We start from the raw sequence: 20,026 nt of genomic DNA, 5'->3' as shown, positions 1-20,026 counted from the left end.
GTCCACTAGCTGACTTCTCATCCTTCTAGGATCTCAGCTTCATGGCTCCTCCGATAGGTCTTCAAATTTGGAGTTCTGCTTCTCTCTCCTCACCTCATAACACCCTCATCACGATTTGTGAATATCTGTTTATTTGTGTGTTGATTTGCTTAAGGTCTGCCTTCCCTCTCTGATGAACCTTGTGGGTTTGTTCACCATCTTTCACACAGAACCTAGACCCATGCCTGGTTCACAGCACGTGAATTAATGATTTGTTGAAGGAGCTGCAGCAGAGGGAGCCTTTGGTTGGTCCAATGAAGGCCTAGAGGTTGGGCCCTAGCAAGAATTCCCTAGAGGAGCACTTAGCTGGGGAGTTGGACCACTAGAGACCATTCTTTCTCCTATGGCCCCAAATAAGAAGAGACATAACGGGTTAAGAGAAGGCGGTAGGGGAGCTAGTAATGGTGATTTGGAGCTCCTTGCTTCTTGTTTGTCTTCGTCTTCCTTCAGTTTCTAACACAGTTCCCGAGATATTGTAGGAGCTCAATGAATGTCGGCCAGTTGAATGAATAAGCAAACATTGTGTCTTTTCAGAGGCACTGTAACCTAATAATCTGCTTTGATTCTTACAGCAGCCATGAGAGGTGGTGTGATCCCATTCCTGCTTCATAGAAGTGAGCCCAGAGAAAGAGGGCAAATTAGGTTCTTCTCTGAGAGGAGTTAGTAAACATCTTCCACATCTTGCCAGAGGCTCCAGAATGTTATTACTTCTTATCATCGCTCTCTGACATTATAGTTAATTCTAATCATAGTTTGTGGCTCTTGAAATAGCTATTATCTTTAAGTCTTCTGAGCCTTTAGTTTGAATGAAAGGGCATTGCAGGCAGTAGGCTACAGACATGGAAAGAGAGGGCAGGCAAGTCGGCCTGGCATCCTTTGGCTAGAAGCTCTCCACTTTGCCTTCACCTAGAAACAGACCCCACCTGGCTCTGTTTCTATGCACACAGTCTCTTCTGACACTCAGCACAGTACTAGGAAGAACACACAAGCCCAGAATCAGAAGCCCTAGACCTTGGTTTTGGCTCTGTCTCTAATGAGCCGTGTGATCCTGAACAAGTCACTTAATCTCTGAGGCTCTTTTTCCTTTTCTGTAAAAACCTGTGCTATTCCACAGGGTTGATGTAAAAAAAAAAAAATCAGATTTGGTTGTAAGAAAACAAAACAAAACAGAGAAAATAACTATGCTGAAGAATGATTTCAGGCCAAAACCTTTTTCTAGAATCATTTGCCCTCAAGTCACTGATCTTATAGTTTACTATCTCACAGTTTGGTCTCTCCTGGAGAAAACCAAGAAGCATCCCTTATTTACCCACAAACAGCCAAGGTTTTAGTCATATAGCCAGAATACACATATACAGACAGCAGACATTGGCATATTTATACCCAAAATATCATGCTCTCGAGCATATGCAGTGGGAGAGAGAGATCATAATTTGTCATACCCAACCACTAGGTTCTAGAATTACATAGTTTTTGAGTTGGAAAGGAACTCAGAGGCTTAACTCTCATCTAATGCCTTTGTTGTGTAATTAAGGAAATTTTGGCCCAGAGAGAAGGAATGACCTGCTCAAAGTCAACCAGTGAGGTCCAGACCTAAGTCTTATAAGTTAAGATTGTATGTCATGTCTGCTCCTTATACACACCAGCTCCCTTCTCACTTTAAAGTTGAGGTCTAGGGGCGCCTGGGTGGCTCAGTTGTTAAGCGTCTGCCTTCGGCTCAGGTCGTGATCCCAGGATCCTGGGATCGAGCCCCGCATCGGGCTCTCCGCTCAGCGGGAAGCCTGCTTCTCCCTCTCCCACTCTCCCTGCTTGTGTTCCCTCTCTCGCTGTGTCTCTGTCAAATAAATAAATAAAATCTTAAAAAAAAAAAGTTGAGGTTTAGGGGTGCCTGGGTGGCTCAGTCAGTTGGGCGTCTGACTCTTGGTTTCGGTTCAGGTCATGATCTCAGTCAGGGTCGTGGGATTGAGTCCCTAATTGAGATCTTGTGTTAAGCGGAGAGTCTGCTTGAAGATTCTCTCCCTCTGCCCTTCTCCCACATTCAAATAAATAAATAAGTAAATAAATCTTAAAAAAAAATAAAGTTGAGGTCTAGAGACAGACCAAAGCTGTAGCTGATATCCACTTCCTTTCATGATGTCAGGAAATGTCCCTCTCTCCCTCTGTCCAGGTGCAGGACACTCACTACCTATGACAAGACATCACTGGCCCGGTTTGTTTGCCTGTCCTCCCCTGGGCAGACATCTCAGAGTGGGAGTTGGAGGGTTTCCAGCCAGAGAGGTGGCCGCATACCCCTGTCCTCTCTTACCTGCAACCCCAGATTTCAGAGCTAAGGGTAGGCTGACAGGGCACAGCTCCCTCACCTGTAAAATGGAAATAATAGTGTGTACCTCTTTGGGTTGTTAGCTGGATTGAATACTTAATTTGAACAGTGCTCGGCACATGGTAAGTGCTAGTTATTATCATTGTCACCATCATCATCATCATCACCATCCTTTCCATCTGGTCGCCTCTCAATTTTGTAAAGAGAGAGGTTGCTTTTCATTTCTTTCCTGGGAAGAAGGGAAAACTCAGGATCCTTCCTCTAGGAAGATTTGAAGATTGTCATTGGAATTGTTCCATCTGCTTTCTACATCCTTCTCTCAGCCTCTTAGAACCCCATTTCCTTGTTCCCCTACCCAGCACCCTCATGCTGCCCTCTCACTCTCCAAAATATCCCTGCCAGTCCTCCCTAAGCAGTTAGAACTCCAAAATTAACTCTCTCACTTCTCCTTCTAATCCTTTCGGTGTTTTTGTTTTTGTTTTTGTTTTTAGAGAAACATCACGTGTGCATGTGCATACACAAGTAGGGGGGGCAGTGAGGGTGAGGCAGGAGCAGAGGGAGAGGGAGAGAGAGAATCTCAAGCAGGCCCCATGCTCAACGCCCAGCCGAAGCAGGGCTCAATCCCTCAACCCTGAGATCATGACCTGAGCCAAAATCAAGAGTTGGACACTTAAGCGACTGAGCCACCCAGGTGTCCATGCTTCCAATATTTCTAATAAAAACTATGACCTCCATCAAAGGAGTTCATCCCTAAGGGTTGGTTAGGTGGAAAGTAACCTGATTTTTTAAAAAGATTTTATTTATTTATTTTGACAGAGAAAGAGAGAGATCTCAAGTAGACAGAGAGGTAGGCAGAGAAGGGGGGGGGCAGGCCCCCTGCTGAGCAGAGAGCCTGATTAGGGAATGCAGGGTTCCCTCCCTTGCAGGGCTCCATCCCAGGACCCTGAGATCATGACCTGAGCAGAAGGCAGAGGCTTAACCCACTGAGCCACCCAGGTGCCCCAGAAAGCAACCTGATTAAAATAATAATTCAGGGGCGCCTGGCTGGCTCAGTCAGTGGGGCATGTGACTCTTGATCTTGGGGTTGGAGGTTCAAGCCCCATGTTGGGTGTAGAGATTACTTAAAACTAAAATCTTGAAAAACCAAAAACCACTGTAATTCAGCTTGTAGTAAGAATGGCTATTAATAAATACCTCACTCTCCCCATTCTTACTAACACAAAAGGAATAGGGGTGCCTGGGAATCTCTGCTCAGCAGGGAGCCTGCTTCTGCCTCTCTCTCTCTCTCTCTCTCTCTCTCTCTCTGCCTGCCTGTCTACCTGCTTGTGATCTCTGTCTGTCAAATAAATAAATAAAATCTTAAAAAAAAAAAAAAAGGAATAACTGGCAGAATTTCAGGCAGTGTGACCGAATGAAGTGAAAAAGACCAAGCTGTGTTTTGGGGAAGACTTTGGGCCCTAAATCACTTTTCTCTTTTTCTGTTCAATTTCACATCTTTTGCTTTCTGTGGCTCTGCATTATTCTGGTTCTCCTCCCACATCTCCAATAAGTTTCCTGCCCCGCCCCTTCTGGCTCCATTTTTCACCTCCTGCCTGCATATTCGATATGGTTTGGTCTTTAAGCTTCTGCTTGGGTTCTCTCCTCTCCACTTCAGAGATCCAGTCTACACCCATGGCTTCAGATGTCATAAGTAGGCTTTATGGTAAGTTTAGGGTTATCCACAGGCCAGTCTCCCACCGCCTCCAAACCATATTCCCCATACCGGTTGTTCCTCTTGGTTTCTCTACTGATGTTAATGTTATGGCTATTTCCAAGGTAGTGATGCTCAAAACCCAAATAACACTTATCTGTGGATTCACTATTTCCCCCAATTCAGCCCAAAAAGTCTTACTAATTTTTTTTTTAAAAAGCGCTCTTTCACGTGTCCTTTTTTTTCAGCTCCCACAGCCACAAAACATCCCAGTTAAAGGATTGCCATATCACACGGACTGTTGTTCTAGCCTTCTGACTGTTCTCCCTACCGCCAGTCTCATGCTGGACATGGCTACCAGATCAGTGTTTGTAAAGCAATGCTTCTGTCATTACCACTCCTTCGCTCATGGCCTAGAGGATGTAAAACAACCTTTTAAATCTGGCAATAGGGGCACCTGGGTGGTTCAGTCAGTTAGGCGTCTGCCTTCGGGTCATGTCATGATCCCGGGGTCCTGGGATGGAGTCCAGCATCGGGCTCCTTGCTCAGCAGGGAGTCTGCTTCTCCCTCTGCCTGCTTCTCCCCCTGCTTGTGCTTGCTCTCTCTGACAAATAAATAATATATTATTCTTTTTTTTTTAAGATTTTATTTAGTTATTTGACAGAGAGAGATCACAAGTAGGCAGAGAGGCAGGCAGAGAGACAGCGGGAAGCAGGCTCCCTTCTGAGCAGAGAGCCTGATGTGGGGCTCGATCCCAGGACCCTGAGATCATGACCTGAGCTGAAGGCAGAGGCTTAACCCACTGAGCCACCCAAGCGCCCCAATAAGTAATATCTTAGAAAAAAATAAATCTGGCGATAAACTCTACAACTTGATACCAGTTTAGCCCTCCAAGTGCATTGTCTGGTGTTGCCCTAAGGTAACCCTTCCATGACAGACTGGTCTCCCGGAGCCCCAAATATTCCTGTTCTTTCTCACCTCTATGCCATTGCTCTTACACCAGTTCCCCTTGTGAACTGTCCTTTTTGTTAATCCATTCACTTACACAACAGGTATCTTAAACATTGCTATATGGGGCGCCTGGGTGGCTCAATGGGTTATACCTCTGCCTTTGGCTCAGGTCATGATCTCAGGGTCGTGGGATCAAGCCCAGCATCTGGCTCTCTGCTCAGCAGGGAGCCTGCTTTTTTTTTTTTTTTTTAAGATTTTATTTATTTATTTGACAGACAGAGATCACAAGTAGGCAGAGAGGCAGGCAGAGAGAGAGAGGGGAAAGCAGGCTTCCTGCCGAGCAGAGAGCCCGACACGGGGCTTGATCCCAGGACCCTGGGTCCATGACCTGAGCCGAAGGCAGAGGCCTCAACCCACTGAGCCACCCAGGCGCCCCTGCTTTTTTTTTTTTTTTTTGTAATAGAACATTTCAAACACAAAGATAGAATAGCACAGTGATCTCCACCTACCCACCATCAAGCTGCAACAACCATTGCTTTCTGCAGTTTCTAGACAGTATTTTAAGCCTTGAGATTGGATTGATATCTCCAGGGAGTGAGTGTAGAAAGGTAAAGTGAAGGGGGTGACCAAGTCCTGGACCATTCCAGTAATCAATGATTGAGAAGATGAGGAGGAACCAGCAAAGGAGACTGAGAACAAGCAGTCAGTGAAGTAGGAGGAAAACCAGATTATGGTATCCTGGAAGCCAAGTGAAGAAACAAGTAACTCCCAAATAATGATGTAATTACAGTGTGATAAGTGCTGAGGAAGAAAAAGAAGTGTGCAGCGAGAATGTATAACATGAGAACTAACTTAGTCTGGGGATCAGGGAAGGCTTCCTGGAGGAGGTGATATTTCAGCTCCATCCCTCCCTCATCCTCTCTATCTCCAGCTAAAATCCTGCTTTCTCCATCTTGCTTCCACTCAGACAACCAGCCCCTTTTCTTCTGGGGTGGCTTTAATGAGGACTATATGTCAGCCACAAGGGGCCCTAGGGACACTGTGATGAAAAAGGTAGAAGCAAGTCATTTTGTTTCAGTGTGCTGAGTGCCAACCGCACATAAGCACAGCGGGCCTTGAGAGCACCAGAAAAGGGCACATAGCGGGGGAGTTAGAAAGACTTCCTGGAGGAACACCTGAGCAGAGAATGGAGTGCATACTGGACCCCCTTGTTATCTTTCCCCTTACCCTTCAGCCTGGCTTGGACCTTTCCAGTGTTAACCCGTTATCTGGGTGCTTGGCTTCCAAATCTTGTCTGAGATCGCTAGCCCAGCCTAAATCCTGACTTCGAGGCTGGGCTTGGCTCTCTCTTTCTCTCCCAAAATGAACTGGTCCAGCCTGGGCTCCCTGAAGCCCCCTTCTGACCTGCTCTGCCACCCTCTGTTCCAGCACTGACCTATCCTCCTGAGAATTTCCAGGGACTCCTGCTTCCCTCATCCCTTTGGGATTTAACATGGCCTAAGGAATCTCCTTAGGGAAAACTGATACCCGAGGCAGGACAGGACAAACATTAAGAGCATGTGGGTAAGTCAGCAACCAAAGCCTGCAAAATAGAAATCTCTTGCAATCAAGTTAAAGCCAGGAAGGGGGAGGAAATGCATCTATCTCGCTCACCAGAAATTCCCAGTTACCCTAGCAAAGTGCATGGCAGGAAATAAATGTTCAGTAAATGTTGAATGAATAGTTCTTACAAGATTTCAGTTCCCTACAACCAGCTCTCAGCTTTCCTTCTAACTCCCGCCTCATTTTCCTAGCTCCTAACCAGGTGCTGGATGCCTTCCTCAGACCTGGCTTTCAAGAGGATCCTTTGCAAAGATTTTCATTGGGCCACTTGATGGCTCTTTGAGAAACAGGTACAAGAGGTCCGTTTGGCTGCCAGGCTTTCCTTGCATAAATTTCCAAGCACAGGCAACTGTTGGTATTCTCCCCGCTGGTGCCCTCGGCTGCTGGAGGCTGCACGTTCCAAGGCGCGACACGGAGGGAGCCGCGGCAGAGGACAGCCTTGTAATCCATCTGCTCCCAGACTTCTTTCCCCTCCCGCCTGTTCGCTCCCCGCCCAGCGGCGGGCGGACTCGTGCCGGCGTCTGCGCCCCCTCCCGGGAACCCGGGGCTGATGTCTGCGCACTGTGGACTGGCTGCCCAGGAAGGGAAATCCCGGAGGGAGCCATTGTTGTCAAGTCCCCTGTTGTCGCCATCGGCTAAGGCGTGCCTAGAAACCCCGTCCCTGCACAGGGCTCCGCCGTTTCTCCCCAACCTCGAGCTCGCCTGCCCCAGCCGCTTCGGGTGAGGCTACAACATCCCAGCCCTGGAGGGCGCGGTGGCCCCTCCGCACCCCAGCTCCAGGGCTCTCAGAATTGGGGAAGCCCCAGGCCCAGTGCCAAGCTTGGAAAACCGACGGCGCCTAGCGGGACTTGCTGGGCTCTGACCTAGGCGGACCGGGCATGAGTTCCACCCCGCTCTAACAAGGACCTACAAGGTGACCTTGGCCGGTGGCTTCCCCTCTCGCTACCTCAGTCTGCATCCCCGCGCCCCGAGGAAGGAGCTGAGGTCCCACTCCTCTAGGGGAGATTGGAGGAAGAAAGGACCCCCACCCTCACTCCCTCGCCCCTCGCCTTGCGTGGGCTTTGGGCTGAGCCTTCTGCCGGGAGTAGGGGGAGGGTGCCGAATAAAGGCTGGCGCTGGCCCCGGGAGCCGCGTGGGTGGAGACGCGGCACCGGGGGCTCGAGCAGACCCTTTGGTTCTTCCGTTCCGCGCCGTTCCCCAGCGCAGTACGCTCCCTTCGTGCACGCCGCCCGCAAACCTTGGCAAGGGCCTCACTCTCCCCCGCCTGAGCAGCCAGCCCGCCGCCCAGCTTGCCTAATCCGTTCAAGCCTCACCTCCTCCGCGAAGCTCTCCCGGGTTAACCCCATCTCTTCCAACCACTCTATCTGGCACGTGCTCTTAGTGTTTGTTCGAGGATGGGGGGTGGGGGGGTGTACCCGCAGTTGCAATGTTTGGGAATAATAACGTTGGGGAGAGGTGTCTATCCCCAGAACCCCAAATGAAGGATGCCCAGTGTGTTCTTCGGGAAGGGTGCCCGTGGATGGGTTTCTCCGCTGTACTCACCAACCACTCCCACCCTCCACGTTTCCCTATCTATCCAAGCTCACTTCTCTCCCTCCTCTTACAGACCCTCCTCTTCACAGAGTGTCACAACTTGGAGGGCACAATGCAATCCCCACCCCCATTTCATTCTACAGTGGTGGCAGGTGTGAGGGCCAGAGAGCATTGGGCATTTGAAGGTTTGACCCCGGGCTCAGGACACCCACTTTGCTCTAAGTCACTCCTTCCCCTGGGCTTTAGTTAAAATGAGGCAAAATTAGGTAAAGGCCCAGCCAGGTGCTAGAGGTTCGGAGGTAAAGAACCACCTGCTGGCCATCGGCAGCCTCCCTCCAAGAACAGTGGGCTTGTGACCAGAGATGTGGCATCGCTCCTTCCTCCTCCCGTTGCCCCAGCCTGTGAGTGGCAAGACTGCGGCGCGCGCTCTCTTCAGTCGCCAGTGCGGTGCACTGAACTGGAGAGGGGAAGACGATGGGGTTCCAGTCCCAGCGTTTTATTCACCGGCTACATGACCCTAGACGCTTCCTCCTCTGGAACTCAGTTTACTCATCCGAAAAATAGGCAGAGTAATGAATTGGAGGAGAACAGGAAGCTTTTGTCACCCAAAGTCTCTATAAAAATAAATGATAATGAGCGGTACAGAGCTTGGCAGCAGATTCTGCATGCAAATTCCGACCCCACATCCTCCACAGAGGGGTTTCTGGCTGGAGTCCCTGGAGTTCTCCCGGATGTGTCACTGCTCACCCCACACTCTTTCTGGCTCTCTCGAGCTAGGTAATGGACCCACACTTGTTTCTGCCTCCTTGTGGGGGGCTGGACGACACCTCCCACCCCGCCTGCAGGCTTGCAAGGGGAGGTGTTCCCTGGGGGAAGGTTGTGGGGGGTGCCAAGCCTTGAGGAGCTTGGCTTGGAACCCGCGGGCGGAACTTGGGTGGGGGCGGGGCTGTGGAAATTTGGCATTCTCTAGAACCCTGCGGGGGCGCAGAGGGCTCCCGTCGCCCCCACCTGGCTCTGGCACTGGGAAATGGGGCTTTGGCTACGGGGGCGGGGCTCTAGGGGCGGGGCTTAGGCGTGGGGGAGAGACCCGAGAGCCGGGAGGCGGGGCTTGGGGAGCTCGCCCCACGCGGGGCGGGGCTCCAAAGGCCGCGGGATCTGCAGTTCGGACTCCCCGCGACACAGTCGCTGCAGTTCCCTCTACTCTGGTGGCCCCGCGGCCCTGCGGGGAGTCCGGGGGTCGGCTGGCGGCTCGGACTTGGTGCAGGGCCGGCCCCGCCTCTCCCTTCCACGGTGGGGCCTAGACGGTTGGGGCCGCGGTGACATGGAGCCCTCTCCTGCCACGGGGGGATCGGAGACCACTCGCCTGGTGAGCTCCCGGGACCGCGGCAGCGCCGGTGGCGGCCTGCGCTTGAAGAGGTAGGACAGACCTGGGCTGGTCCTCAGCTCGGGGGCGCCACCCTCATGCCATCCGTCCATTTCGTTGTCTCCCTCGGCGTGGCCCCGGCTGGCCGCCCTAACGCCCCGCAAGTCCCGCGGCTTCGCGGCGCCCCGCTCTGTCGTCTCCGGCCACACCGCCAGAACCAACCCCGACCCTCCCAGTAGTCCGCTAGGCCTCCTCCCGGACACGCTCTTTTTCTCGGTCCCACAACACGGCTCCCCGGCCCGTCCCCCAAGCGTCCGGACCCCTCTGCCGCCCTCGCCGCATCCGACTTCCCCGCGAGCGACTGCCCCTCCGTCGGGCCGGAATCTACGCCAGGTGCCCCGAAGTCCGCATTGCTCCAGTGCCTTGGCGGTGGGAGCATCTCACCGCCCAGGCTTCGGAGCCCCCGCCGCAGGCCCCTGGCCCTTCCCTCTGTGCGCGCGGGCTCGGGGCGCCCCCTCCAGCCACCGCCAGCTGTGCGCACCCGGGCCGAAGATGGGCCCCGGCTCCACCGCGGTTCTTCCGGGCCCCTGGGGGGCGGCGGCCGCTGGGAAGCGAGGGGGTGGCAGGGAAGGAGCAGGTGCGGTCTGGGCGGCAGGGGGTATTCCCGGCTCCGCACAGACGGGGCCGGGGGCGGCGAGGTGTGAAATGAGGCGCGCGGAGCGGCCGGGACAGCGGGCCGGGGGCGGCCGGAGAACCTCCTCCGCGTCCCGCCGGCCTCCCGCGCCCGGCACCCGCCGGGTCCCTCGGAGCGGCCGCGCCAGGCCCATCCTGGCCACCTCCGCTGGCCATTTTGTCTGTTGGCTGACCGTCCGTTTGTCTCGGAAATTTGACAGGCTCCCTGGCTTTTTCTCTTTCTTCATTTCTCCCAATCGTTTTGTTTCCGTCCGAGCACCTTTCCCTTTGTCTCTGATGTGGTGCCTCTCTCGCTCTTTCCCTGGGTGGGGGCCGTAAACCTGGGTGGGTGGGGGAGTGGATGAACAGAAGGGAGGACAGAATTCCCGTCTGACTCCTTCCTGCCGGGGACTGCAGACGTGGGCTGCTGTGGAGGCTCCAGCCCAGGCACTGGCTCTCTTCACATATCCTTTTGACTCTGCTTCAGGCCCTTGTCCCCTCTCCACACTTCACCTCTACGCGCTCAATATTACTTGTTTGTTGGGGTTTCAGAGGCCAGGGAGAGAAAACTGCCTTTCCTTCTCTCTAAACAACATGTAGCCCCCCACCCACATACACACCCACCCACACCAACAATGAGGCTTTTTTTAAGTGTTTGTTTTGTTTTTTGTTTTTTGTTTTTTTTTTTTTTAAAGTAGACTCCAAGCCCAATGTGGAGCTTGAACTCATGACCCTGAGATTAAGAGTCCCATGCTCCACCAACTGAGCCAGCCAGGCACCCCAACAATGAGGTTTCTTTAGTGCCCAATTCATGCAGAACAAAAGGGAGCAGCCTGTTGATGGCTGGCTACCTTGATGACTGGCTACTCTGTTCCTTGCAAAAAAAGGCATCTTGCCCATTGCCCCAAAGCCACGCAGCCTCTGCTTGCTATCCAGACCCGCATCTCTGACTCCCGGCTCATTTTCAGTCTCATATGACCATTAGTCACCAAATCCTGCAGTATTTTCTGAAAGAGGCTCTTCCCTAACCTACCTGCCCCTCCTTTGAAATTTGGTGCATGGAATCTGTGGCCTGGTCTATTCTGGACCCTTCCATCTCCTCTCCTCTCCCTCTCCAGACTAATATACATCAGCAAGGTCATCTCAGGGCTTGGGAAAGATATGTGAAATCAATCAGTGTATCTCCCTTGGTGTTCCTTAGAGCCCTTACTTTCCTCCTCAGCCCTTGCCCTGGTTCCTGACACTTAAAAAATTCCTAGCCACTTATTTTGTCATTGACATCTCATGTGTCTAGAGCCCCCTTCTTCACCTAGGTCTCATGTTAAACATCTCTTCCTCTGTGAAGTTGTCCTCACCCCCATCCCAGGTGGTCACTCCCTCCCTGGTGTTCCAAAGTCCTTCATTCATAATCCTCCCGGCCCCAGCCTCTCCTTGCCTAGTAAGTCATCTGTGACACATCTGTCCGGGTTTCACTATGTGCACCCTGCCTGCCACCTGAGTCTCAGGCAACCAACTATGTGTATATCTTATTGAAGAATGAGGATGGGTTTCAAAACCACCCTCGTCTCCCTGTCTCCTCAGCAAACACACCCAGCATCTCATCATCATACACATTGAGATTCTAAGTCTTGGAAGAACATTCCAAGAATTAAATCTACCTGCCAGCACTCGAATCTTCCCTGCAGGCACCAAATGTGCCCCCACCTCCCTCATACCTCAATTCACCCACTTGGCAGAGCTTTTCTCAGCCAGAAGGCTCCAGGCCTCCCTCCTCAATTTACTGCTGTGACCATGTTTCTATCTGGAGCCTTCGATTTTCACTCATGGGTATTCTTGTCACACTTCCATGAGTATTTCTAAGACTGTATTTTCTATTTAGGTCCTTTCTTTGTTCTATGGAAGGTTCCGGCTTTGCCGGGATTCAGGTTGGTAGTCGTGGGGGTGGGAATGGGGCCAGCATGAGCCTAAAACTCAGCCTGAGCTCAGCCTCTGGCATCCCAGGTGAGGCTCCAGCCCCACTCGTGTATTCAAGGAGGCTTACGGTACCATACAGTTAAGGTGGCCTCCGCTGGGTGCTTATGATCTGCCCAGGGTCCAGCTAACATGAGGCAGCCTCCAAATCCACTGCTCCTACCACTACCTCCCCAGCCATGCAGTCGGCCCTTCGTCCTCCCTGTGACAACCCCAGCTCTGGGATCTGGGACCCCTGACTTTTTGGGTCCCAACATTCCACTCCTCTCTTAAATGGCCACGTTTCAGCTGCATGTCTAGATAGGGAAGGGGAAGGATCTGGAATGGAGGCACAGGGAGATGGATCTGGGAGGGAGACACTAAGGCCAGGATCCCCTGCTCACCCTTTGACACCCCCTTCCCTTCATCCTCTGCCTAGCATGTTCACCCCGTCTTTACCCGAACCCTCCGCTTCCTTCCAGGCCCTTCTCATGGCGCCCCCTTCAGTTTCCCTGATTTCACTGCAATTCATCTACTCTATCCTCCGAGCCCTGAGAGCATTTTGTTATGGCAATAGCTACTCTCCTGCTACATGTCATAGTACACCTTTGTCTTGCTCCTCCAAAGCTCCCAGAGGTCAGCAAGATCCTGCTCATTTTGTGTTCCTTCTGGTGCCTATCCACGCATTATGGTGGCATCTACTCTCTACCACGAACGAGCTGTGCAGCCCCCGTATGTCCTCATACTTGTAATTTCTCTGAGCCTCATACTTGTAATTTCTGTAAAAAGCATCAGACTAGACCATCTCTACGGTGCTTCCGAGCTGTGGAGTTCCATGGCTCTGTGTATGAAAGGAGAAGGAGGCTGGAATCTGAGCTGTTTAGCCCTATCTCTCATGTGTCCCTCTGTCCCCGAGGCTCCCAGGTTTGGCCAGGCCTTGGGGTGGACAGAGCGAGTGTCGGGCCACAGCTGATGAAGCCCATCTAGTGGGACTGCAGACGTGGGAGTGAGGAACAGGTGAGCCCACGGCCAAGCCCCAGGCTGAATGGTGCTGCCCGCCTCAGTCTCTTCACAGAGACCTCGGAGCCCCTCCCCGAGGAACCCAAACCTGTGGAGATGCCCTTCCACCACTGCCACCGGGACCCCCTGCCGCAGCCCGGGCTCACCCCCGAGAGGCTGCAGGCGCAGAAGCAGCTGGGCGCCGCCTGCGCCGTGTGCTGCGTCTTCATGGCTGGGGAGGTGGTCGGTAAGTCGGACAGCGGCTCCCCCAACCCCATCCGCCCAACCCCTGCCCAAGCCACTCTCCACCCAGAGCCCCAGCAAGGTTCCTGGAGGGGTGGGGCGGGGGAGCTGAGGAGAGTGGGGTGGTGGCCGTGGGCATGTGGGTGCCCAGGACTCCGGAAGTGGGAGAGGGTGGAGGACGGCACCCTCAAGCCCAGGGCTGGGGCCGAGGGCCAGGGCTGGCTTCTCAGCATTAGCTAGTCTTTCAAAAATCCCATTTTCTTGATAGTAAAATGTGTCCTTATAGAAAATCTAGAAAATGTCGATGAGTGAAAAGAAACCGATAATCGTCCCTCCTGTAATCCCATCACCAGAGAAAACCACACTGGCTTTGGGGCACGGGTCCCCCTGGTCTCCTTCCCTGCTTCTCCACACGCTGCCACAGTGCCCGCTACTTCCTAACCAGACCCAGACTGTGCCCTGCTTTACCCCTGCAGGGGGGTATCTGGCCCACAGCCTGGCCATTATGACCGACGCAGCCCACCTGCTGGCTGATGTGGGCAGCATGATAGGCAGCCTCTTCTCCCTCTGGCTCTCTACCCGTCCAGCCACCCGCACCATGACCTTTGGCTGGCACCGCTCGGGTAAGGCCCCGCATGGCCCCGTGAGTCTCTCCTCTCACCAGAAGTTACCTCCCAGGGTCCCGGGCAGGTCTCTGATAGCTCATCTCCCCCTGCAGAGACTCTGGGAGCCTTGGCCTCTGTGGTCTCCCTCTGGATGGTCACCGGCATCCTCCTGTACCTGGCCTTCATCCGCCTGCTGCACAGCGACTACCACATCGAGGGGGGCGCCATGCTGCTGACCGCCAGCATCGCCGTCTGCGCCAACCTGCTGTACGTCCCCGTAGGGAGCAGCGCCCCGGGGGCCTCAGGGCGAGGGGTGCTCCTCCGGGGGTGGGGGGAGAGCTGGCTCTCTCCATGCCCCGAAAGGCACGCAACAGGCACACACAGTTCTCCCCTGTCAGCTGCCCTAGGGCTGCCTGAGGACAGAGGGGAGAGACCTGGAATCCAGAGCCAGCAGACATTTCCCGGGGCCACTCTGCTGCGGGCTGTCATCAGCAGTGTCTCATTTGAGCCCCCCCCCCATGAGGTAGACAGTATCAGCCCTAGTGTACAGTTAAGGACACAGGACCCAGGAGGTGGCCAGGGGACTTGCTCAGGTGTAAGTCACCGGGGCAGGACCTGAAGGCATGTCTCCAGCACCAAGTGCGGTGTTTTTCCCCCCAGCCTGCACGACCTGTGTCCCTCGGCCAATGCTGTCTTCCTCCCGGGGCTGGGAAAGTAGGGAGGAAACGGGTGGAGAAAGGGCTCCCAGGGAGGTGAGGCGGAGAGATGCGGCAAGAGGGCAGAGAGGCCCGGAACAGGCCAGTTGGGCTAAGCTGCTCTGCTTCCCCCTCAGAATGGCCTTTGTGCTGCACCAGGCCGGGCCCCCCCACAGCCACGGGTCTAGGGGGGCAGAGTATGCACCGCTGGAGGAAGGGTCAGGGGAGCCCCTGCCCCTGGGGAACACGAGCGTCCGGGCAGCCTTTGTGCATGTGCTGGGAGACCTCCTGCAGAGCCTTGGGGTCCTGGCCGCCTCTGTCCTCATCTACTTCAAGGTACTGTACACACAGGCCTGCCCCAGCCTTTGTCCCCCAGCTCCGCACCCTGCCCCCACCTTGCCCCCTTGGTCTCCCTCCCCCTTCTCCAGCTCCCAGCTCCCCAGAACTCCCGGCTCTCTCGGGACATGGTCCCTTTCCCCTCAGCAGGGCTCTCGGGGGCCTCTCAGGTCCTGTTTGTCCAAGACACCCCTAGGTCTTCCCCTGGAGGGTTCCTGTTTCCTGGGCTTGGAAGTCTCTCTCTCTCTAGCCTCAGTACAAGGCAGCTGACCCCATCAGCACCTTCCTCTTTTCCATCTGTGCCCTTGGATCCACGGCTCCCACCCTCCGAGATGTCCTCCGTGTCCTCATGGAAGGTAAATCAGATGCCACCGCTCCCCACCTGGGGCCCTCTCTGACCTCACTCCAGCTCTGGGCCTCCTCTCTTCTCTCAAGAGAGTGTCGGGAGAAGGCCTGGGTCCTGGGTCTATTGCTGGGAGGAGGATTCAGACCCAGGGTGAATTGTGGGGGTTGACGCTGAGCCGATACAGGGTGGGGGAGGTAGAGTCTGGTGAGGGGCCGCCCCTGGGCTGGAGTGGCCTTGGCAGTAAGGCATGGCCGGCGCTGCTTGCAGGTTCCCCCCGAAGTGTGGGGTTTGAGCCCGTGCGGGACACGCTGTTGTCCGTGCCGGGAGTCCGGGCAACTCATGAGCTGCACCTGTGGTCCCTTACGCTTACTTACCACGTTGCCTCCGCACACCTGGCCATTGGTGAGTCCACACTGGCCCTAGCCAGTTCCCTCCTAGAAATATACCCCCTCCTCGACCCCCCAACTGCCCCAGCCCGGCTCCCCCTTCCAAACCTAGGAAGAGAGTCTGAACTGCTGGGATTGCCGTGCCAGCTCTCTTTCTTGATCTCTCACACACATGTGCATGCTGGAGACAAAGCACCCTGGACAGGGTGTTGGGGTGGGGGTTCGCCCTCTCTGAAGTAGTGCAGAGAACCAACAACCCTTTAAAAGATCACTAGTACCAGGTGGTCTAGCCACGGGGCACAGTTAGGTAAGGGGTGACCGCGGGGTATCACGGAGCTGTTCAGACTGATGATGATGAGCACTGTGTGGCAACTAGGGAAAATGTTGATGGTATAATGCTAAGAGAAAAAAGCTGAATGTAAAATTATATCTACATTATGATTCAACTATTAAAAATATATATGGTGACTCACAAGCTGACAAAGGATTTTTGAGTTTCTTCCAGATGCAAGAAGCAATCAGAGACATGCAATTTGGATGCCAAAAATATTATACTTTGTGGGATAGTGGATGGTAACTCTAGAGGGACAATGGGAGAAAATAGTTAACATCTGGATTGTCTTGGAGACTTGAGTGCTGTGGCTGCTGACACGTACAGCTGTCTATGGACAGTCAAAGAGCAGAAGAGAATAGAAAAATAAGAATAATCTGGCGTGTTAGCAGGGTGGCCTGGTTGAGTGAGTCTCTCCAGCCTTTTCTTTGGCATTTTTATGCTGTTCATACAATACAGAAAGAAAAGAAAGCTCCTTGCTCAAGCCTAGCTTTAATGGTGTGCAAGCCCTGGGGTCCCCCTGCACCCGTCCTTATCTTGGCCCCTGCCCGGCTCCCGACTCCCCTGGGAACCTGCTGCCTCTTATCACTCTCCCACAGACTCCACGGCTGACCCTGAAGCTGTCCTGGCTGAAGCCGCGTCGCAGCTCCACTCCCGGTTCGGGTTCTCCAGCTGTACCCTGCAGGTTGAGCGGTACCAGCCCGAGATGGCCCAGTGCCTGCGCTGCCGGGAGCCCCCGCAAGCCTGAGCCAAGGCCCCGCCCTCGCCCCACTGCCAGGCCCTGGCTCAGGCCCGGACTCTCAGTACCTGCCTCCCTGCTCTCGAGGAAGGGACAGAGCCGGGCCATACCCCTTCCTCTCTTCCTCCTTCCACCTGCCCACTCCCTAGCCCCCAGCCCTGGTGGGCAAGACCAAAGTGTGTGGGGGGCGGGCAGGGGGTGGGCTGAATGGGAATCAGTCTGTGGGGGTTTGTAGAAGTCCCTTGGTCCCACCTCCCTGTGGTTTGGGGAGCACAAGCGTCCTTTCCATGCAGTTCATTTGTCTGTGTGGCAGGCTGGCTGTCTGGCTGGGGGCATCTGCCTGTCTGTGTGCTGTTGGTGTGCCTATGCCTGGGGGAGGTCAGCAGGGGGCCCCCTCCCCACGTGGCCCTCGCTCTGTCTATGCAGGAGCCCCAAAGCCCGCACTTTGTCTGTGTGTTCTAGCCCTGTGGTTTTGTCTCATTGTGTGTGTGTGTGTGTGTGTGTGTGTGTTTCTTGGTGCTGTGGCCTGTGTGTCTCTGTGCCTATGTGGCTGTGCTATGGTCTCTCTGAGTCTGCACCATCCATGTGTCCTTTTGGGGGGCTCTGTCTGTCCATCCCTCTGTTGGTGCTGTGCCCTCGGCTAGAGAGGGAGGACTCCGCCGCAGCTCCACCAATAAACTTGTGTTCACGGCAGCTTTCAGTCCCTGTACTGACTTGTCAGGAGGGGGAAGGAGGGTCATGCAGCCAGAGTGCTCTTCCACAGCCCTCCTACCTCCTACCCAGCCCCTCCACCCTCTCTACCCTCAAATATCCATGCCCATGTGGGCCAAACCCCACCAGTCCCTTTATTACCTTCCCCTACTCCACAGCCTGGGTCTCTTTCTCAGGGAGAGCCCCCACGTGCTCTGGGCTTGTTTGCAGGAGAAAGTTGGAAGGCAAGGAGCCAAGGGATCCTGGAGAGTCATTCCTAAAGACTCTTGCAGGCCATCGTGGCCTCGGGCTTAGTCCCGTTGGGGGAGAGTGCTTGTACCACATGCCGATGTGGGCCTGGTTCCCAAGCTGTGTCAGGTGTCAGGGGGAGGGCCCCCCCACCCTGGCTGACAGCAGCAACCCTGAGGCCACTTTTGGGCTGTGGACACCAAGGACCTCTTTTGCCACATTATTCCCCCTTTGCCTTTAAGAATCATATATTTTGACAGATTTAGTCTTTATAAGCCAGACTTAAGGGATTATTGTTATTATTCAGGAATCCCTTAAACTTAAGGAATTGTAGATTTTCTCTTTCAAGAAATCAGACTCTTTGATTTTAGAGCTAGTGCTTTGGATCAGCCGAGATCACGGGCCTTACCATCCTAGATGGATATAATTCCAGCCCGAAGCAAAGACACTGAGCATTTTCACTAGTCCGTGCATACTACTACAAGGCTTTCCTCTGCATGACGGAAGAATCTTTATCATAAGATGATCTTTTAAAAATTATTATAAAAGCAATATATGCTTGCTTTAAGAGTCCAACAAAGGAAAAGTATATAAAGTAGAAAGTGAGTGTTTCCCCTATTCTACTGCTCCCAGAGGTAACTGCTACTCACAGTTTGGAGTCTCTCTGTTATGTGTGTACAAACAGTTCTGTATAACATAAATGGGATCACTTTATAGGTTGAGATCGTGTAACCTGCTTTTCCGATTCAAGCATGCATCCTGGATGCAGCTTCCCAGGTCAATTACACATAGATTTCATGGCTCTGTGTAAGGTGAAGCTGAAAATAGGCCTCCCTACTCTGGTCTCCAGCTGCGCCCCCCTCCCCCCAAGGCTGGGTGAGTCTGGGCTGGCTGGCCGGCCAGCCGGCCTGAGTCAGGCGTGGGAGGCTGGGCTGAGGTGAAGGGCTGGCAGTCCATCACAGTCTGTGCCGGTGCCGCTGAGGCTGCCCCAGCTGCTCTCCATGCTTTGCTAGTTCCTGATACTTTCTCATTTTACGACTCATTGATTATCAGCCCCAAGCGAAGACCAGTTGGGGGTTGGGAAGAGGGAGGAAGTGGAGGGTGGGGAAAATGATTTCTCACCCTATGACCAGCCTGAAGCTGCAGCCCCCGCTCTTTATGGCAGTGCTGGGTCCCTTTGCAGGGGAGGGGAGAACGGGGTTCAGGGCGGAATGAGACTTCACAAAGGATGCCGTCCATCTCTGCCCCACACCCTGGCAAGATGAGGAAGCGGAAGCTAAAGTTCAGAGAAGGAAAAGGACTTCCCCAAGGTCACCCAGCAAGGAACAGGGGCAGGAGCAGAGCCAGGGTTCTTACTCCCACTCAGGCCTCTTGGAAGCTCCTGCCCAGTTGGAATTTCTCAGTAAACCTTTGCTAGGCTTTTTCAGCAACGTCGTCACTGGCATGGCAGGACCTGGGGCTCTGGACTCGGGCTTCTTGGTTCTGCCATGGCCTTCTATTAATACACTGGTCACTTTAACCTTTCTGCCTTCCTGTTTTCCTAATTATAAAAAGAAGGATTACATAGCACTGTGGGCGCGAATGTGCCTGGTACATAGAGGGCATGCGGGAATAGGTTCTCTTGGGCAGAATCCAGGACGCAGGGGAGAGCTTTCAGGGGAACAGGGTGACCCAGCACCCAGTAGGGACAGGGGTCCACATTTACTGAGCTTACACTGGTGCAAGGCACCCTAGACGGTTTTATCTGCACTTTACAGATGGAGAAACTGAGGCATGCCCAAGGTCATGCAGCCAATCACCGTCTGGCTGCTCAAAACCCTCAGCCCTTGTACACACCACCCCCTCTTTCCACCCATCTCGAGCCTTCGGGCTTTGCTCAGTCAGGGACTGGGAAGGACCGAAGGATCAGGAGCATTCTCCCTCATTCACAGAGGCTCTCCGGGGAGTTCAGGAAATCCTTATCTGCTGGAGCGGCCGCTCCCCCCCCATTATCTCCCCAACCCACGTCCACTTGCTTATCCAGAAGGTCCTTTCCTCTCTCTCTTGCCCTTCCCTGATGATAAAATATGTGGTGGAGGGTGAGATGAGGAAAAAGGGCTGGCGGGGAGGGGCCTGAAGGGAAGGCCAGAGCTGAGAGCAAAGCAGGGGACGCGCCCATCCATCAGCCCAGTCCTGGCAGCTCTTTACACAGCTGGTTAACCAGGGGATGGGAGGGGAGAGGGCCGCCTGTGAGGCAGACAGGGACCAGAGGAAGATGGGGTGGATAGGGGGGAGGAGGGGACAGGCC

At 54.0% G+C, this 20,026-nt stretch overlaps 1 protein-coding gene across 1 annotated transcript; it reads left to right on the top strand.

Annotated features, from left to right (window-relative positions):
- Window positions 1-9,225: 9,225 nt before the first annotated feature.
- On the top strand, window positions 9,226-17,492 carry SLC30A3 (solute carrier family 30 member 3). Its single transcript, XM_080814692.1, has 8 exons — window positions 9,226-9,551; window positions 13,185-13,366; window positions 13,839-13,985; window positions 14,081-14,234; window positions 14,800-14,998; window positions 15,249-15,354; window positions 15,612-15,746; window positions 16,661-17,492. The coding sequence occupies exons 1-8, from the start codon at window positions 9,457-9,459 to the stop codon at window positions 16,807-16,809; spliced, it is 1,167 nt and encodes a 388-aa protein (XP_080670818.1). The 5' UTR covers window positions 9,226-9,456; the 3' UTR covers window positions 16,810-17,492.
- The last annotated feature ends 2,534 nt before the right edge of the window (window positions 17,493-20,026 follow it).

The sequence above is a fragment of the Martes martes genome (assembly GCF_963455335.1).
Source record: "Martes martes genome assembly, chromosome: 9".
Taxonomy (NCBI): Eukaryota; Metazoa; Chordata; class Mammalia; order Carnivora; family Mustelidae; genus Martes; species Martes martes.
The sequence above is the reverse complement of the archived record's forward strand: the minus strand, read 5'-3'. Positions and strand labels throughout refer to the sequence as shown.